This window comes from Pelophylax lessonae (assembly GCF_965119305.1).
Source record: "Pelophylax lessonae genome assembly, chromosome: 3".
In the NCBI taxonomy this organism is placed as follows: Eukaryota; Metazoa; Chordata; class Amphibia; order Anura; family Ranidae; genus Pelophylax; species Pelophylax lessonae.
The window spans coordinates 665476713-665495492 of NC_138770.1; the positions used below are offsets into that span (position 1 = coordinate 665476713).

At 45.5% G+C, this 18780-nt stretch overlaps 1 protein-coding gene across 3 annotated transcripts in view; it reads left to right on the plus strand.

Annotated features, from left to right (window-relative positions):
• Positions 1-18780, plus strand: part of CUL9 (cullin 9) — a 101348-nt gene that overhangs the window by 30667 nt on the left and 51901 nt on the right. For 2 of the 3 annotated variants that reach the window (XM_082250175.1, XM_082250177.1), the window contains exons 5-7: positions 7908-8088; positions 8238-8425; positions 16281-16650. In XM_082250175.1, coding sequence (XP_082106301.1) covers positions 7908-8088; positions 8238-8425; positions 16281-16650 — 739 coding nt within the window. The remainder of the gene's footprint in view (positions 1-7907; positions 8089-8237; positions 8426-16280; positions 16651-18780) is intronic. The other variant, XM_082250176.1, reaches the window with a different exon arrangement.

Here is an 18780-nt window from a genome sequence, read left to right on the forward strand (position 1 = left end):
TGAGCTGCTGGCACACACAGTGTGGATTGAGGTGCAAGGAAGAGTGATCCCATCACTGAGGAATTTCATGACCTTTGCACAACGAATATCACCAGACACACTGATTTTGTTCTGTAATGGACACTATTATATGAAAAGTCACTAAATTGGATTGTTTTTCCACTTTATCACTGTATTGATTATTGTTTAATCTATTTTTGCTTATTTTCATATTTTTGCTCAATTTTGCATTATTTGCAGCGCTGGTGTTTTTGGCTACAATACCCAGTAGGGATATCAATTTAATGTTGGATTTTGAAAACATCCAAGAATATTATTTTTAGTTGAGTGTTATTTTGCACACCTTGATGAGAAGTTTGTTGCAGCACTGGCACTTTGAGTACACACTCAGTAGATAATCTATTTATGATTCACATTATTCAATATCTACCTTGAGAGATCAGACACATGTATTATTACTGTTTGCAATTCTTTATGTAGTTTTTATTATTCTTTTATTTTGAAGCATAGCGTCACTTCAAATTTGTAAACTATTGAATTTTAGATGTGGGGACACATTGTTGTGAGCAGTTGCTTTCTATTTCTTATATTAACCACTTAAGGACCTCGCGGCAGGCAGCCTCTCCTGTGCGAACCGACGTAGCTCTACGGCGGTCACGCGCTTTTAGCTAGGTGGCAAGTGTGTGCCGCCATCGGCACGCTCCCGCCCCCACTTGGCATCAGGGACTCTGATGCATGGGGCCGGCGGCTCCGATTGCCTCCAGGCACCCGCAATCGTTCCCTGCTGAGAGAGGACGACGATCTGCTGTTGTAAACACAGCCCACCGTTCTTCTCTCTGGAATGATCACAGAGCGCCTGTGATCCTTCTATATAGGATCACGGGTCCCTGTGATTATTTCGGGCGGCACAGTGGTGTAGTGGTTAGCACTTTCACCTAGAAGCAAGAGGGTCACTGGTTCTAATCCCAACCACGACACTACACTACCTGCCTGGAGTTTGCATGTTCTCCCTGTGCCTGCGTGGGTTTCCTCCGGGTACTCCGGTTTCCTCCCACACTCCAAAGACATGCTGGTAGGTTAATTGGATCCTGTATAAAATTGGCCCTGCTATGTGTATGTATGGATGTGAGTTGGAGACCTTAGATTGTAAGCTCCTTGAGGGCAGGGACTGATGTGAATATACAATGTATATGTAAAGAGCTGCGTAAATTGACAGCGCTATGTAAGTACCTGAAATAAAATAAAATTTCAAAAGCCCAACCCCCATACAGTTAGAAACACTCTCTCTTAGGCTTACATTTACCCATTGATCACCCACTGGTAGTGTCATTATTACAGTAACAGTGCATATTTTTAGCACTGATTACTGTAGTAATGTCACTGGTCCCCCCAAAAGTGTGTCAGTCCCCGTTCACACTAAGGCGACCTGTGAGGCGACCTGGTCGCCTCACAGGTCCCCGTAGGTCGCCTTCCATAGGGAAGCTGCGGACCCGTTCTAATAGGAGCGACACAAGTCGCTCCGACTTAGAAAAAGGGTCCGGAGCTTCTTTGGGGCGACCCGGAGGCGACCGCCATAGACTTCAATGTTATGAAGTCCGTGGCGGCCGCTCCGAGGTCGCGGCGCGCTGCTCGCACCGCGACCTCGGAGGTCGCCTGGGGAAGTTGAATCGCGGCAATGTGAACGGGGCCTGAAGGGTCCGATCTGTCCGCTGCAATGTTGCAGTCCGCTAAAATTCGCAGATCGCCGCCATTACTAGTAAAAAAAGAAAAGACAGTAAAAATCACAAATCTTTTCCGTAGTTAGTAGACGCGATAACTTTTGCGCAAACCAACCAAATTCCCCCTATTGCGATATTTTTGGTTAAAAAAAAAAATGTAGCAGAAAACAAATTGGCCTAAAATGTTAAATTTTGATTTTTACATTTTTTTTTTTTTTTGGGAATGTTATGTAGCAGAATGAGAAAAATGTTTTTTTTTTTTTTTTTTCACGGTTTGTCGCTCTTTTTTTTGTTTATAGCGGAAAAAAAAAATTGCAGAGGTGATCAAATACCACCAATAGAAAGCTCTATTTGTGAGAAAAAAAGGACATCAATTTTATTGGGGTACAGCGTCGCATGACCGCGCAATTGTCCATTAAAGTAACGTAGTGCCGAATCGCAAAAAAATGGCCTGGTCATTAAGGGGGGCAAATCCTTCTAGTCCAGAAGTGGTTAAGTGGGAGCGCATAGGATTCCTTACTTACAATGTCAGAGTGATAATTCAGTGTACAGGTTTTTTTTTGGGTCTCAGGCTAAACTAGGGTTGGATGTAGACCTTAGCGGATGGACAGGTGTTCATGCATAATCCAACTGTTAAGAGATGTTCTTGTCTGTGTACATGACTGTATGTCAGGCTGGGCTATGGTTGGACATAGACCTGTAGAGGATGGATGCTAGTTCAGGCATAATCCAACTGTCGAGGGATGTTCCTGCCTGTATACAGGACTGTTTCAGGTGTTTGCTAGTTGTGACTTAGGCAGAAGTGTGGTTGGACTTAGACCTTAGACCAGGGGTGCCCAACCATTTGAAGAGCGAGGGCCACTTAAACGACTTGGTAACCAGGCCACAATGAGTGGAGCAGGCAGATGACAGGTCCGTGTCCACTTTGCATATGCACAGCCTTCTCTACTCTATGGGCCATCCAATCCACCCAGACGGAAGAGGACGGATTGCCTTCTGTTTATTTTTTAGCAGGTCGGATTGGAGGTAGGCGGGTGTAAACGAACACAAGTCCACCCTAAAGGTGAATGGACAGTCCAATTGGGTCCGCCTGAAAAATGGCCAGGTGGACCCTATCGGGACTGATCATTTGAAAGGAGCCTAAGGCTGCTTTCACACTGTGCTGGGGTTTACCTACACCACAGGTGCAGCACAGTACACCTCTGGCTTTCCTGCGGGTTAGCTGCACTTTGACATAGAATTCTATTGTATCCTGCATTCATGAGTTTTTTTGGTGACCTTCCAGAATGCGGACCAAATCCGCAAGTAATAACAGAAGTCTATGGTTCAGTGCAAGTAACCTGCAGGTGCACTGTGCTGCACCTGCGGATCAGTTTGAAAGCAGCCCAGAGTAACCAGTGCAGAATTAGAACAGGTATTCCCAATGCTATGTGATTTTAATTGAAAAAAATAATAAAACTGAACTTTTTAAACCATTTTTACTTCAGGAATCACCCTGAAGGTATCGCCGGCTTTTGCTGTTCCAGGCATGTGCATGTAGTATGTGTCAGAAGCCGACGCTAATAACCGCCGGCTCCATTCTCAACACTAATGCTCTGAGATGGGGGGATTGGGAACCCACGATCTGTGCTGGCTGACCTGCCATCCCAGAGCAGGAGGTTGCGGCCACATCAGGGGGTTCCCCTGCCTTAGATGGAGGTTCAGGCATAATCCAACTGTTGAAGGGTATTCCTGGATGTGTACACGACTGTATGTCTGGTAGTTTTTGGCTGGGTCTCAGGCTGAAGTATAGTTGGACATGGACCTTGGATTATGACTGAATCTCCATCCATCCTCTAAAGGCCATGTCCAGCCATACCTGAAACACAGCCAACAATCACATGATATACAGTCCTGTACACATGCAGGTACATCCTTCAACATTTTGATTATGCCTGAACCCCTGTCTATCTCCAGCCTGAGTCCCAACCATACCTCAGCCTGAGTCCCAACCATACCTCAGCCTGAGTCCCAACCATACCTCAGCCTGAGTCCCAACCATACCTCAGCCTGAGTCCCAACCATACCTCAGCCTGAGTCCCAACCATACCTCAGCCTGAGTCCCAACCATACCTCAGCCTGAGTCCCAACCATACCTCAGCCTGAGTCCCAACCATACCTCAGCCTGAGTCCCAACCATACCTCAGCCTGAGTCCCAACCATACCTCAGCCTGAGTCCCAACCATACCTCAGCCTGAGTCCCAACCATACCTCAGCCTGAGTCCCAACCATACCTCAGCCTGAGTCCCAACCATACCTCAGCCTGAGTCCCAACCATACCTCAGCCTGAGTCCCAACCATACCTCAGCCTGAGTCCCAACCATACCTCAGCCTGAGTCCCAACCATACCTCAGCCTGAGTCCCAACCATACCTCAGCCTGAGTCCCAACCATACCTCAGCCTGAGTCCCAACCATACCTCAGCCTGAGTCCCAACCATACCTCAGCCTGAGTCCCAACCATACCTCAGCCTGAGTCCCAACCATACCTCAGCCTGAGTCCCAACCATACCTCAGCCTGAGTCCCAACCATACCTCAGCCTGAGTCCCAACCATACCTCAGCCTGAGTCCCAACCATACCTCAGCCTGAGTCCCAACCATACCTCAGCCTGAGTCCCAACCATACCTCAGCCTGAGTCCCAACCATACCTCAGCCTGAGTCCCAACCATACCTCAGCCTGAGTCCCAACCATACCTCAGCCTGAGTCCCAACCATACCTCAGCCTGAGTCCCAACCATACCTCAGCCTGAGTCCCAACCATACCTCAGCCTGAGTCCCAACCATACCTCAGCCTGAGTCCCAACCATACCTCAGCCTGAGTCCCAACCATACCTCAGCCTGAGTCCCAACCATACCTCAGCCTGAGTCCCAACCATACCTCAGCCTGAGTCCCAACCATACCTCAGCCTGAGTCCCAACCATACCTCAGCCTGAGTCCCAACCATACCTCAGCCTGAGTCCCAACCATACCTCAGCCTGAGTCCCAACCATACCTCAGCCTGAGTCCCAACCATACCTCAGCCTGAGTCCCAACCATACCTCAGCCTGAGTCCCAACCATACCTCAGCCTGAGTCCCAACCATACCTCAGCCTGAGTCCCAACCATACCTCAGCCTGAGTCCCAACCATACCTCAGCCTGAGTCCCAACCATACCTCAGCCTGAGTCCCAACCATACCTCAGCCTGAGTCCCAACCATACCTCAGCCTGAGTCCCAACCATACCTCAGCCTGAGTCCCAACCATACCTCAGCCTGAGTCCCAACCATACCTCAGCCTGAGTCCCAACCATACCTCAGCCTGAGTCCCAACCATACCTCAGCCTGAGTCCCAACCATACCTCAGCCTGAGTCCCAACCATACCTCAGCCTGAGTCCCAACCATACCTCAGCCTGAGTCCCAACCATACCTCAGCCTGAGTCCCAACCATACCTCAGCCTGAGTCCCAACCATACCTCAGCCTGAGTCCCAACCATACCTCAGCCTGAGTCCCAACCATACCTCAGCCTGAGTCCCAACCATACCTCAGCCTGAGTCCCAACCATACCTCAGCCTGAGTCCCAACCATACCTCAGCCTGAGTCCCAACCATACCTCAGCCTGAGTCCCAACCATACCTCAGCCTGAGTCCCAACCATACCTCAGCCTGAGTCCCAACCATACCTCAGCCTGAGTCCCAACCATACCTCAGCCTGAGTCCCAACCATACCTCAGCCTGAGTCCCAACCATACCTCAGCCTGAGTCCCAACCATACCTCAGCCTGAGTCCCAACCATACCTCAGCCTGAGTCCCAACCATACCTCAGCCTGAGTCCCAACCATACCTCAGCCTGAGTCCCAACCATACCTCAGCCTGAGTCCCAACCATACCTCAGCCTGAGTCCCAACCATACCTCAGCCTGAGTCCCAACCATACCTCAGCCTGAGTCCCAACCATACCTCAGCCTGAGTCCCAACCATACCTCAGCCTGAGTCCCAACCATACCTCAGCCTGAGTCCCAACCATACCTCAGCCTGAGTCCCAACCATACCTCAGCCTGAGTCCCAACCATACCTCAGCCTGAGTCCCAACCATACCTCAGCCTGAGTCCCAACCATACCTCAGCCTGAGTCCCAACCATACCTCAGCCTGAGTCCCAACCATACCTCAGCCTGAGTCCCAACCATACCTCAGCCTGAGTCCCAACCATACCTCAGCCTGAGTCCCAACCATACCTCAGCCTGAGTCCCAACCATACCTCAGCCTGAGTCCCAACCATACCTCAGCCTGAGTCCCAACCATACCTCAGCCTGAGATACACAGGCAAGAACATCCTTCAACAGTTAGAGGATAGATGAAGGTTCAGTCATAATCTAACTGATGAAGGGTGTTCTTGCCATTTGTTAAAGAGGTTGTAAACCGAGAATTTTTTTTTTTTCTTTACATCCTGAAAGAGAGACATAATGAGCTAGTATGCGACGCATACTAGCTCATTATGAAATACTTACCTTAGAACGAGCCCCCGCCGCGCCGCCCGCTTACCTCTATGATGGGCGACATGTCCAGTCGCCCGTCTTCCGGGATCGCGGCATCCGGCCATCTGATTGGCCGGAGCCGCGGTGACGTCACTCCCGCGCACGTGCGCGGGAGCCGACAGTCACGGCACGGGGCTCTGAAGGAACGGCACGATCAGCCGTTCCTCCAGAGCGCATGCGCCAGTGAGGTCACTGGCTGCATGTAAGGTAAATATCTCCTAAACTGTACATGTTTAGGAGATATTTACAGTACCTATAGGTAAGCCTTATCATAGGCTTACCTATAGGTAAAAGTGTCAGAGGAGGGTTTACTTCCTCTTTAAGGACTGTATGTCAGGTGGTGGTTGACTGTGTTTTAGGTTGAGGTATGGCTGAATGTGGACCTTTGAACTTCAATGCATCTTCTTAGTCCAACTGTTGAAGGATGTTCTTGCCTGTTTACAGGATTTTATGTCAGGTGGTTGCTCGTAGTCTCCCAAAACTGAGGTATAGCTGAACTTTAGAGCAGCCTTTCTCAATATTTTCAACACCGAGGAACCTATTAAAAATAACTTTCCAGGCTCAGGGAACCAATGCAAATAATTACTATATCAAAAGTTTACAGAAGATTAGTGTATGGGTCACTTAAAAGAATGCGGCTTTTTACATTTGTGGTCATAGTGACCACTCATTTGAGAGGCAGAAGTTGCTCACTGCTCAAACCCCTAGCAACTGAAGGAACCCTAGGATTCCATGGAACCCTGGTTAAGAGAGGCTGCTTTAAAGGATTAATTAAATTTCAGGCATAATGTGACTGTTGAGGGATGTTTCTGCCAGTCCACAGGACTTTTTCTGGTATTTGTTGGTTGCGTCTCAGGCATGGTTGGGCATAGGCCTTAGATGGATGGAGGTTTAGGCATAATCCATGTCCAACCATGCCTCAGCCTGAAAAACAACCAACAACCACCTGACATAAGGTCCTGTACACAGGAGGGAACATCCCTCAACAGTTGAATTATGCATGAACCTCTCCCCATCAAAGGTCTAACAGTTGAGGGCTGTTCTTGCCTGTGTACAGGACCTTATGCCAGGTGTTGGGTTGTGACTCAGGCTGAGGTGTGTGTTGGACATAGACCAGTGTTTCTCAACTCCAGTCCTCAGGGCACACTAACAGGCCAGATTTTAGCTATTACCTTGGGGAGATGCAGACTAGAATACTGCAATCACTGAGCAGCAAATTATATCACCTGTGATGTATTTCAGTTTTCTTGCAAACCTGGCCTGTTAGTGTGCCCTGAGGACCTGAGTTGAGAAACACTGACATAGACCTTAGGCTTAGATGGACAAAGGTTCAGGCATAATGTAACTGTTGAAGAGTGTTTTTTGGTAAACTTGTGCTTTTAAGTTGACTGAGCTCATGTCTTTGTATAAGGAGCAAGAAGAAACCAGGGCAAGCGTACAATTGTATCCGCTCATCCAACAGGAAAGAAAGGTCTCCAATAATTGAATCTTCCCCCTGGCCATCCGGCAGGGTCTACCCACAGATCTGAAATGTGCAGCCATAAGTGGATGAAATTGGTTGCCTTTTACCAGCTTTAGAAATGTCGACCGATACGTCCAGGGCAGAGTTTGTATTAACATGTGAATAAACACTTACAGGTGCTCTGGAGGTCCACTGGTCGTACTTACTGGGTCCACTGGCACATGGTTCAGATTATTGGAGAGCAGGCTGAAGACGACGGTACAGAGAAAGCTTCAACTGTGGCTGAAAGTGTGAAGGTGTCACCAGGTGAGCGGGGAGGATGCATTGGATCTGGTGGAATGGAGCAGCAGGCAGGAAGTGGGTATCCAGTATTGATTGTTATCTTTGCTGTGTCTTTGAAGTTGTATGAGTCATTTAACACCAAGCAGGGAGCGGTTCCTCTACTGAATGGTGCACTGTTCTGTCATGTCCATCAATTCATTTTGCATCTTGCTGTTTCTTTACAGTGCCCCAGTCTTTGCCATGTAAGCCATGTGGCACCGTGTACACCCTTCCATATCTCGGTGCAGCAGCCATCGAGGAAAGAGGAATCCTGAGGCAGGATGAGTGGTGGGAGGTCCTCTTCTTTATTCGGAGGCTGGAGATTCAGGAGCAGAATGAGGTCTACACAATGATAAAACACAACTTGGAGGAGGTGAGTGAGGAGCATTGTGCAGGAAATATTCTAAGTATACTAACCAACGTAATGAGGGATGGCACAGAGTGAAAAAATCAGCCTCTTTGTAAGAAGGTTTTATACATTATATATATATATATATATATATATATATATATATATATATATATATATATATATATATATATATATATATATATATATGGCTCGACAAACCCCAGGCGCCAGGTCGCATTTGCGACTAGAATTAGCAACCTGGCGCCTGGGGTGCCCTGCAGGAGGTGTCCTGTCCCTTTTGCGCCCCCACTTTCTCCCCGAGTGCACAGACTTCCGCGACCTCCGATAATTGAGGCCCTGGCTTTTCGGGCCTTCTGTGAGATGAGAGGCTGTGGGAACTGGCGCCCTCTTGTGGTGGCCGGGAGTAATGCCTGTTCTCAATGCCTTCCCATCTCCTTCCAAAGAGGAGATGAGAGGGAAGTTTTTGCAGGCTTCATCTCTCTGTCCAGTTACCTTTGCTTAGTGCCGGTTCACACTTCTGCGTGTGCGGGGTTCGCATGTAATGTCGGAGCGCATTGCTCCGACATTACATGCGATCGGCTGTGCGGTGCGAGTTTAGCCATACATTTTGTATGGCTAAATTCGCATCGCACCCGCAGCAAACACGCACAGGAGGCATTTTTGCAGCCGCATCAGGATCGGATCGCACAGCGGTTCACACTTGTGCGATCCGATCCTGTGCGAACTGCAAGATCGCACTGCGATATGCGATCAAACTGGGGGTGTCGTTAAAATTACATTGACACCCCCAGCGTATCGCATATGGCAGTGTGAACTGCCTGGGGTGCGTGTGCGATGCGGGAACAGGCTGAGAATTCGCAGCCTTCCCGCATCGCATAAGTGTGAACCGGCACTTAAAGGTAAGTGGACAGGGAGTGTGGTTATTATTATTATTATTATTATTATTATTATTATTATTATTATTATTATTAATTATTTTTTAAATTAAAAAAAAAAAATAATAATAATTTTTTCTTTTTTTTAATTACTAAAAAAAAGTTTTCTTTTTTTTTTTTTTTTTTTTAAATCTTATTATTAAAAGAAAAAATTATATATCTCTATATCTTTTTTTTTTTTTTTTTCTTTTTCCTCATCGCTGTGCCACAGCCGAAGGCCCCTTTCACACGGGCTGTCTGATCAGGTCCTCCTGTCAGTTTTTCACGCAGACCTGATCGGACCCTTCATTCTCCTCTATGGAGCGGTAATCTGCCGCCATCTGATCCTGTCCGCCAAAAACAGACGGATGGTGGTTCTATTTTCTATCCATCCCGTGGATCGGATCAGATGGCATCGGATGGAAAGAGACAGACAGTCAGACAGTCTGTTTCCATCCAATTGTGCTATAGAGGAGAGTGGGGTTCTAGTCGTATTTATGTGTAAATTTAGTATCCGTTTTATTAAATAAAGCTTGGTTGTTAGTTTAAAAAAAAAAAATGGCTCCTAACTTTTTTTAGCTGGCTCCTAGAATTTAGGCAAATTTTTCAAGCCCGGTGTATGTATGTATGTGTGTGTGTGTATATGTGTGTGTGTGTATATATGTATGTGTATATATATATATATATATATATATATATATATATATATATATATATATATATATATTTACACACGCACACCCTGCTTGGTCCTGTATGATGTATACATTTTGGCTGTATCCAATAAAACATACGTAGAATAAAGCACTAATGGATACAGAAACTTGTTTGTACTCTGCTGATGAAAACCATCTCATGGAAAACACAGCCTCACATCTTACTAAATTCACTTATTTTTGTAGTCCTATTCGGGTTTAGTTACTAAAGCTGGAGAGTGCAAACGCAGGTTTACTTCCACAGAGAAACCAATCCGCTTCTAACCTCAGCTTGTTCAATTAGGCTTTTACAATAAAACCTGGAAGCTGATTGGTTTCTATGCAGAAGTGAGGCTGATTTTTCACTCTCCACCTTTAGTAAATAAACCCCCTTGTGTTTGTATTATGTAGGGTTCCCTACAAAAAGCCATATTGAGTGGGGTACACACTAGTAGAAAATCTGCCGAAAATTCCCGTCCGACGTAAAATCGTACGATTTTTGGCTAGTGTGTACACAACTTTAAGCAGCCGATGCCGACAATTTCAATGAAAAAAAACGGAGGGACAAACACCAAAATTTTTATCGTCCATCCCCAGACAACCAATTTTCGTTTAATGTGTATGCAGTACATCTGTGAAAAATCAGATATGAAAGACCGCGCATGATCTGAAGTTGCTGACAACCCGGAAGTCTAGGAACAAATGTCCCAAAAAAAAAAAAAAATCGGACAAGAAATTTAGTGAACATTTATGCACTGTCAACTAAAAACGGTAATGACCACTGAGCAAGAGAGAGAAAAATCGGAGGATATTTCGTCCGATTTCCGTCAAGTGTGTACAGGCCTTAAGACAGTTGATACCTCCCAGAGCTTTTGCAGCATGAGGGAACACACCTGAACTTAGCCACTTCAACCCCGGAAGATTTTCCCCCTTAATGACCAGGTAATTTTTTGTGATGCGGTACTGCGTTAGTTAAAGTAACAATTGCGCGGTTGTGTAATGCTGGACCCAAATAAAATTGTCCGTTTTTTTTCCCCCACAAATAGCTTTCTTTTGGTGGTATTTGATCACCTTTGCGGTGTTTATTTTTTTTGCTATAAACAAAAAAAGAGCAACAATTTTGAAAAAAAAAAAAATATAAAAAATGTATTTACTTTCAGCTATAAAACATATCCAAAAAAAAAAAAATGTAAAAAATCGAATTTCGTCATTAATTTTGGTCAATATGTATTCTGCTACATTATTTTTGGTAAAAAAAATCCCAATAACCGTATATTGATTGGCTTGCACAAAATGTATCGCTTCTACAAATGATGGGATATTTGTATTGCATTTTTATTTATTTTTTACTAGTAATGGCGGCGATGAGCTATTTTTAGCGGGACCAGCGACTTTATTACAGTGATCAGTGCTAAAAATATGTACTGTTACTGTACTAATGACACTGGCTGGGAAGGGGTTAACATCGGGGGCGATCAAAGGGTTCAATGTGTCCCTAGGGGTTACTTGCTAACCGTGTGTGGGGTTGCTTTGACAGGGTTAAGACAGGGATCCGTGTTCCCTGGGGGGGGTTCCAGTGTATATTCTTTTTATTGATTTTTTTCTATAAATGTCAACTTACTCTTTAACCACTTGCCGACCGCCGCAAGTACATATACTGCGGCGGTCAGCCCCTCACAGGCAGAGTGACGTATCGGTACGTCACTAGCCTGTGAGGCTCTGGGGAGCGAGCACGTGGTCACGGACCCCCCCCCCCCCCCCCGCGCGTGTGCCTGGCGGACCCGATGTCCGCCGGTCACTCAGCGATCGTCGGGGGAGAGGGAGCAAAGCAGACGGCTAATGTAAACAAGCTGCCTGTCATTCTCCCCTGTGTAGAAACAATGATCATACGGTTCTACTATGTAGGACCGTTTATCACTGTTCCTACAGCTCAAGCCACATCCAATCACATTTAGAATCACGCCCCTAGGGACACACACAACCCCTCCCTCTCAAATAAAGTTAACCCCTTCACTGCCAGTGTAATTTTACAGTAACAGTGCATATGTATAGCACTGATTACTGTAGAAATGTCACTGGTACCCCCAAAAGTGTCAAATGTCAGTCAGGGGTCCGATCTGTCCGCCGCAATGTCGCAGTCCCGCAAAAAAAATTGCATATCGCCGCCATTACTCGTTAAAAAAAAAAAAAAAATTACAATCTTTCTCTTAGTAAACGCAATAACTTTTGCGCAAACCAATCAAAATACGCTTATTGTGATTTTTTTTTTTTTACCAAACATATGTAGCAGAAAACAAATTGGCCAAAAATTTAAAAAAAATTTTGATTTTTACTTTTTTTTTTTTGGGAATTTCATATAAAAAAAATGTGAAAAATATTGTTATTTTTGCAAAATTGTCGCTCTTTTTTTGTTTATAGCGCATGATCAAAAAATCGCACAGGTGATCAAATACCACCAAAAGAAAGCTCTGTTTGTGGGAAAAAAAGGACGTCAAATTCGTTTAGGTACAGCGTCGCATGACCGCGCAAATTGTCCGTTAAAGTCACGCAGTGCCGAAACGCAAAATAGGAACTGGTCAGAAAGGGGGTAAAATCTTCCGGGGCTTAAGTGGTTAATAAACTTCAACAGAGAAGCATGTAGTGTGTTTTTTTTACCGTGATTTGTTTTATTAAATCTGCCCAACAACAAATCCCCCTCCCCCCCCCCCAAAAAAATAAGCATAAAAACTACAAATCGCGGTAAAAAAAAACTTGGAAAGCACAACATAAACGCTGAAAAGCAACATGCATAGGTGTGACTCGAGCCTAAGGCATGGTCTCTTCAGTGGAGGTTTACTAAAACTGCCACACAGATTAGTAACCAGTCAGCTTCAATGTTTTATTAACGCTTAAGGCCCCTTTCACACTTGTGCGACTTATCGTGCGATTTTGGACTGCAAAATCGCATTACAAGTTGTTCTCCATTATTTCCAATGAGCCCCATTCATATCTGTGCGACTTGAAGTCGCACCAACTTCAAAGTAGTCCCTGCACTACTTTGGCATGATTTTAATGCAATTTGAGGAAAAGACATTTATAAGCCCAGTCAAAATCGTGGCAAAAAGTCACGTCACAATTGCGGTAAAAATGTGCGACTTTGAAGTCACACAAGTGTGAAAGGGGCCTAATTGAATACACTGATGTTAGGAGCTGTTGGTTACTATGCAGTGATGCACCAAATTCTGTGTGCTCCAGTTTTAGTAAAGCTCTCTCTTCTTCTTCTCCTTCTTCTCCTTCTTCTTCTTCTTTTATTGGGAACTACAAAGTTCCATTTTACAAGGAAAGATAAACCATTGCAATCTATTCCAATCACAAAACCTTTCCGAGTGAAATAAACGACATTCCAGTACAATAGTCTATCAACAGTTATTGTATTGTAGATGAATCATAAAGTACAGAGATTGCAAAATACAGACAACCATGACCAGATGTTTGCCTAATGGCCTATATTACAAGTACATAGAAAACCTCAAAGTATAACTAAAAGGCAACATTTTTTAAATTTAGTTTTGGATAGAGTGTAGAGGGATTAGAACGCTTGACAGTTTTTATTGCTGTCTGTGCCCCCGTTATTTCCTATCTCTCTGTGTCCGTTTTACCATTAATATTGAAAGTAAAAGAAAATCCCAAATTTTGTGTTATCCTCAGAAAAGTATTAAAGGTGAAATCTTCCAATGGGGACACTAGATCTGGTGACCTGGGGTCCCAAAGGAAGCTGACAGGGGTTATAACCCTCCCTTACTCTATCCAAAATGGGGGAAAAATAACGTTTTGCCTATAGTTCCACTTGAAACACTAGTGGGATAAATGAGACAAAGGGTAGTGCAGTCCTTAAGCCTCGTACACACAATGAGAATATTGGGCGGATGATCGTCCATTTTTTTTTTTCTTTGCATGCTAGTGTCATATTAAAAACCATTAGGTTACTAAATTTAAAAGCCAGCAGCTACAAATACTGTAGCTGCTGATTTTTAATATTAGTGGACTTGCCTGTCCAGGCATCCAGTGGTGTCCTTATTCGAACCGATTTTTTTAATCGGCTATCAGGTGCAGACGCAGCCATCTTGATTAAGGGACAGCCGGTTTCCTACTGTTAATGTGTGAAGCCCACTGTGCCTTGTGAATAGGCTGGCTGCGGGGGGCGGAGGAGGCGGGGCTGCAGTGAAGTGAACCCCCCCCCCCCCCAAAAAAAAAGAAAAAAAGGTGCCAAATATGGCAGTGGAAGGGGGGGGGGTACAAGATGATATACGACCCTTCAGTTGCTAACCCTCCCGGATAGTGAATTTTCCCTCTTCCATGCAAGGACACAGCGCATCGAAGCAAGGTGTAGACACATCTAATTTTATTTCAAGTTTAGCTCATATTTAAGGCAAGTTTGAGCGGGAAAAAACTGCTTTAAACTGGTTTACAATTTACCGGTTCAATTTGACAATCGAACATGTCTCACAGAAACAGTACATGAAAGGCTTTTGTTTCCTATACACCTGTGTATGTGTGGGGTGTCGTGTGTTGGAGATTGTGTTTGTGGGGCAGCCGCTCTGTCTGTGTTCAGCTGTCATGTGTTAGGCTCGGTTTCCACTAGTGCGGCTACGAAGTCGTGCTACTTCTAGCACGACTTCGTAGCTAAAGTTGTTTGCGGCTTTCAGTGAGACTTGTCCCTCATTATAGAGGGAAGTCGCACTGAAGACGGCTCAAAGTAGTGCACAAACTACTTTTGAAGTCGCCGCAACTCAAGTCGCGGCAGTGGAAACGGGCCAGATAGAAATCAATGGCTTTTGACTTGCTGTGCGACTTGACATGTGTCAAGTTGCACAGCAAGTCGCACTAGTGGAAACCGAGCCTTAATGTAAGTAAGTGTCAATGAGTTCAGGTGTTGTCTGTCATCTATATGCAAAATATCCAACTGTCAAGTGTTTGAATGAATGAATGGAAAGGTGTTTAACATGTCGTCTAAATGCAAAATACAGCTGTCTGATGTCCAGGGTTGTATGAATGAGTGTTAGTCTGACTCGTTACTATGTAATTGCAAGGGACCACATTCCATTGATAAGTGGGCATAAGCTGAAATATATGTGAAATATAATAAGGCATGTTAATACAATCTTTCAATCGGCTCTCGAAAAATGCGTACGAACGATCAGATTATCGGAAGATCTCTTTGAAAGCGGTATTTTTTTGTCTGATTGTGTGGACTAGGCATAAGTTTGGAAATAAGGCAGGGGTGCAGTCTGCAGTATAATGACACAGGTGGGTAGATTTACTAAAAATTGTGCACTCAGAATCTGGTGCAGCTGTGCATGGCAGCCAATCAGCTTCTAACTTCAGCTTGTTCAATTAAAGAGGAAGTAAACCCTCCTCTGTAACTTGTACCTATAGGTAAGCCTATGATAAGGCCTATAGGTACTGTAAATATCTCCTAAACATGTACCGTTTAGGAGATATTTACCTTACATGCAGCCAGTGACGTCACTGGCGCATGCGCTCTGAAGGAACGGCCGCTCGTGCCGTGACTGTCGGCTCCCGCGCGCGGGAGTGACGTCACCGCGGCTCCGGCCAATCAGATGGCCGGAATGCCGCAATCCCGGAAGACGGGCGACTGGACATGTCGCCCGTCATACAGGTAAGCGGACGGCACGGAGGTGGCTCGTTCTAAGGTATTTCATAATGAGCTAGTATGCGATGCATACTAGCTCATTATGTGTTTCTCTTGCAGGTTTCAAAAAGAAAAAAAATTTTTTTGGGGGGTTTACAACCTCTTTAAGCTTTGACAATAAAACCTGGAAGCTGATTGGTTCCTATGCAGAGTTCCACCAGATTTTGCACTCTCCAGTTTCGGTAAATAACCCTATGGCCTCTTTTGTGTCTTCCTCTTGGTCAGTCCCAGGTATTCTAGTCCATAGGTTAGTAATAACGCATATCTTCTTTGTGTCCTCACGCTGTCTTTGGTAGCGCAGTCTGTAGATTGGTAATAAAGCAGGGCCTCTTTATGGTCCCCTTCCTTTCCTTTCTGACCATCTTGGGTGGAGCAGTCTGTAGATTGGTAATGCAGGGCCTCTTTGTGTTCCTTTCTTTTTGTCCTCCTTGGGTGGAGCAGTCTGTAGAGTGGTATTAAAGCAGGGCCTCCTCTCCGTCAGTTTCTGGTTTTGCTCTCTGTAGATTGGGGTCTAGCATAAGACTCTCTGACTCCTCGCTCTTCTCTTCCCCCAGCTGCGTGGCGCAGATGAAGCATCCTTTATAAAGGTCTCAATTTCGGTGGATGTTGCACAGAAGATTCTGGAATTTCTCCGTGAACATTGCCGTGGCTCTATCCTAAATGACTTGCAGAGTTCACACGTCTATGTAAAATATGTATTCCGTGCCAGCACAGCAACCAAGATGACGTCCAATGCCAGTTCCTCCGTACAGGATAACTCCCTGCCTGGTTTCACCGCTTCCAAAAAAACAAAGAGCGAAGAAACTAGAAAAGCTGACAAGGGTGGAGCTGGTCCTTCGGAGCCCTCAGACCTTCAGGTCCTCCGCAGACTTCTCACTCAGGAAGGAGTTCAGGTCACCGCACCAACTGAGGAAAAGAGCAAAGGTGAGGAGAAAGGTACGAGAGGTCATTCTAACCGAGTGGGGGCGGGGGGGGGGGGGGGGGGTTGGGTGGTAAGGAAATCCAGGACAGGAAGAGGTGGGTAATGTGACTGTTTAGTGTGCATATGATTTCTGCCAAAACTGCTTGAGTCTTTACTATCAATAATCCTCTATAAGGAGGAAGGGATGCTGTTTAACAAAGTTCATGTGTCTGCTTTAAGATCAATAATGTTTTTGTTTGACCTACTGTGCATATCTGCCCTTGTTAAAGTGAAATTTTGTGATAAGCTCAAAACCCAGTAACTTAAAAAAATGTTAATCAGCCCCCCCTCCGCACTGCCCACAGCTTATAAATGATATTTTTACATTTAAAATACTACAGCTATATACCTTGTTAGCTGATCTGTATACCACGGGCACGTGATACACTGCAGGGTCTGCCCGAGTCCAGAGTGTTCATGTAGGAGGAGATTTTACTGCCTCTTGAAATCCACTATAGCCTGTGTCCTCATGCTTTTGTGGGAGGCGGATCATCCATCAATCAAGATGTGACATCCCACCCACTGAGTTACTGGGCATGGAGGAAGAGGGAGGGACTGGGCTGTCATTTAGGATCTGTATACACGCCCAATTGTGTGATGTTAATACAATGTGACCTGAATAGTTCAGCTAAAACCAGGAAGCATTCTATCCAGCAATGGAAACCAAACTGAGCATGTGCAGCTGAACTACACTTACTGTGGCTTATATGGACTTTCCTAGAGTTAAAGAGGTTGTAAACCTGAAAAAAAAAAATTTCTTCTTTTTGCAACCTGTAAGAGAAACGCATAATGAGCTAGTATGCACCTCATACTAGCTCATTACGAAATACTTACCTTAGAACGAGCCCCCGCCGTGCCATCCGCTTACCTGTATGACGGGCGACATGTCCAGTCGCCCGTCTTCCGGGATCGCGGCATCCGGCCATCTGATTGGCCGGAGCCGCGGTGACGTCACTCCCGCGCACGCGCTTGGGAGCCGACGGTCACGGCACGGGTCTCTGAAGGAACGGCACCAACGGCCGTTCCTTCAGAGCGCATGCGCCAGTGACGTCACTGGCTGCATGTCAGGTAAATATCTCCTAAACGGTACAAGTTTAGGAGATATTTACAGTACCTATAGGTAAGCCTTATCATAGGCTTATCTATAGGTAAAAGTGTCAGAGGAGGGTTTACTTCCTCTTTAAATCTGCAGGAGGGGGAGAATCTGTGCATGCAGGATCACATAGCCTTTTTTTACACAATGCAGAAGATTAATCATTTAAGTTACAAAGTGAGTATAACAAGCATGCTATTCTGCATCTATAGACAGATTTTACCGTTGTGGTTTTAGTAACACTTTAAAGCGGGTCTTCACTGCATCTGAGCACCACAAACCGAAAAATGCTATTTCTCTATCGTTCAAAGACAGACGCAGCTCTGCTTAATCATAGACTATAGGGTTATGCTCCTCCCACTAGGGATAGGCACTAGGCGGAGAAAAGGCTTGTCAACGCCTATAGGGGCTGTCCCAGCCGGCATAACCCCTCAGGCTCTGCTATACTCAGTTTGTTGTGCCTACTGACGGGGACAAAGCACTGAACCGCTTTGTGCGGGTACAGAGGTTTTGGACGGATTCCATCCGTACGGTAGTGGACCTCTCTATCTACGCTGGACACTAGTGGTTTCTTCTTTTTGCCGTAGTGGAGCAGCATTATCAATTTATGGCATAACCCTTTGGTCTCGCCTCCGCTCCCACGGTGTTTACCAAGGTTCTACGATGTTAGCATTGCTGCGCCAGAGGGGGATTGCGGTACTGGGATACCTGGATGATCTCTTGTTGAGAGCGGTCTCTCATTCGGTATCCCCGTTAAAGCAATGGGAATCTCAATTTGGTGCTGTCTGTTCTTCATAAGACTCCTTTTTTTGAGGAAATTCTTGAGATTTTGCTGCTTGCTTTGTCTTGGGTTACCTTCTTGGTGGCGATCACTTCTGCCCGCAGAGTATCTGAATTGGCGCCGTCGTCTTGCCGCTCACTTTATTTGGTGGTTTGCAGAGCTAAGGTGGTATTTCGACCTAATCAGTCGTTCCTTCCTAAGGTGGTTTCTGATTTTCAT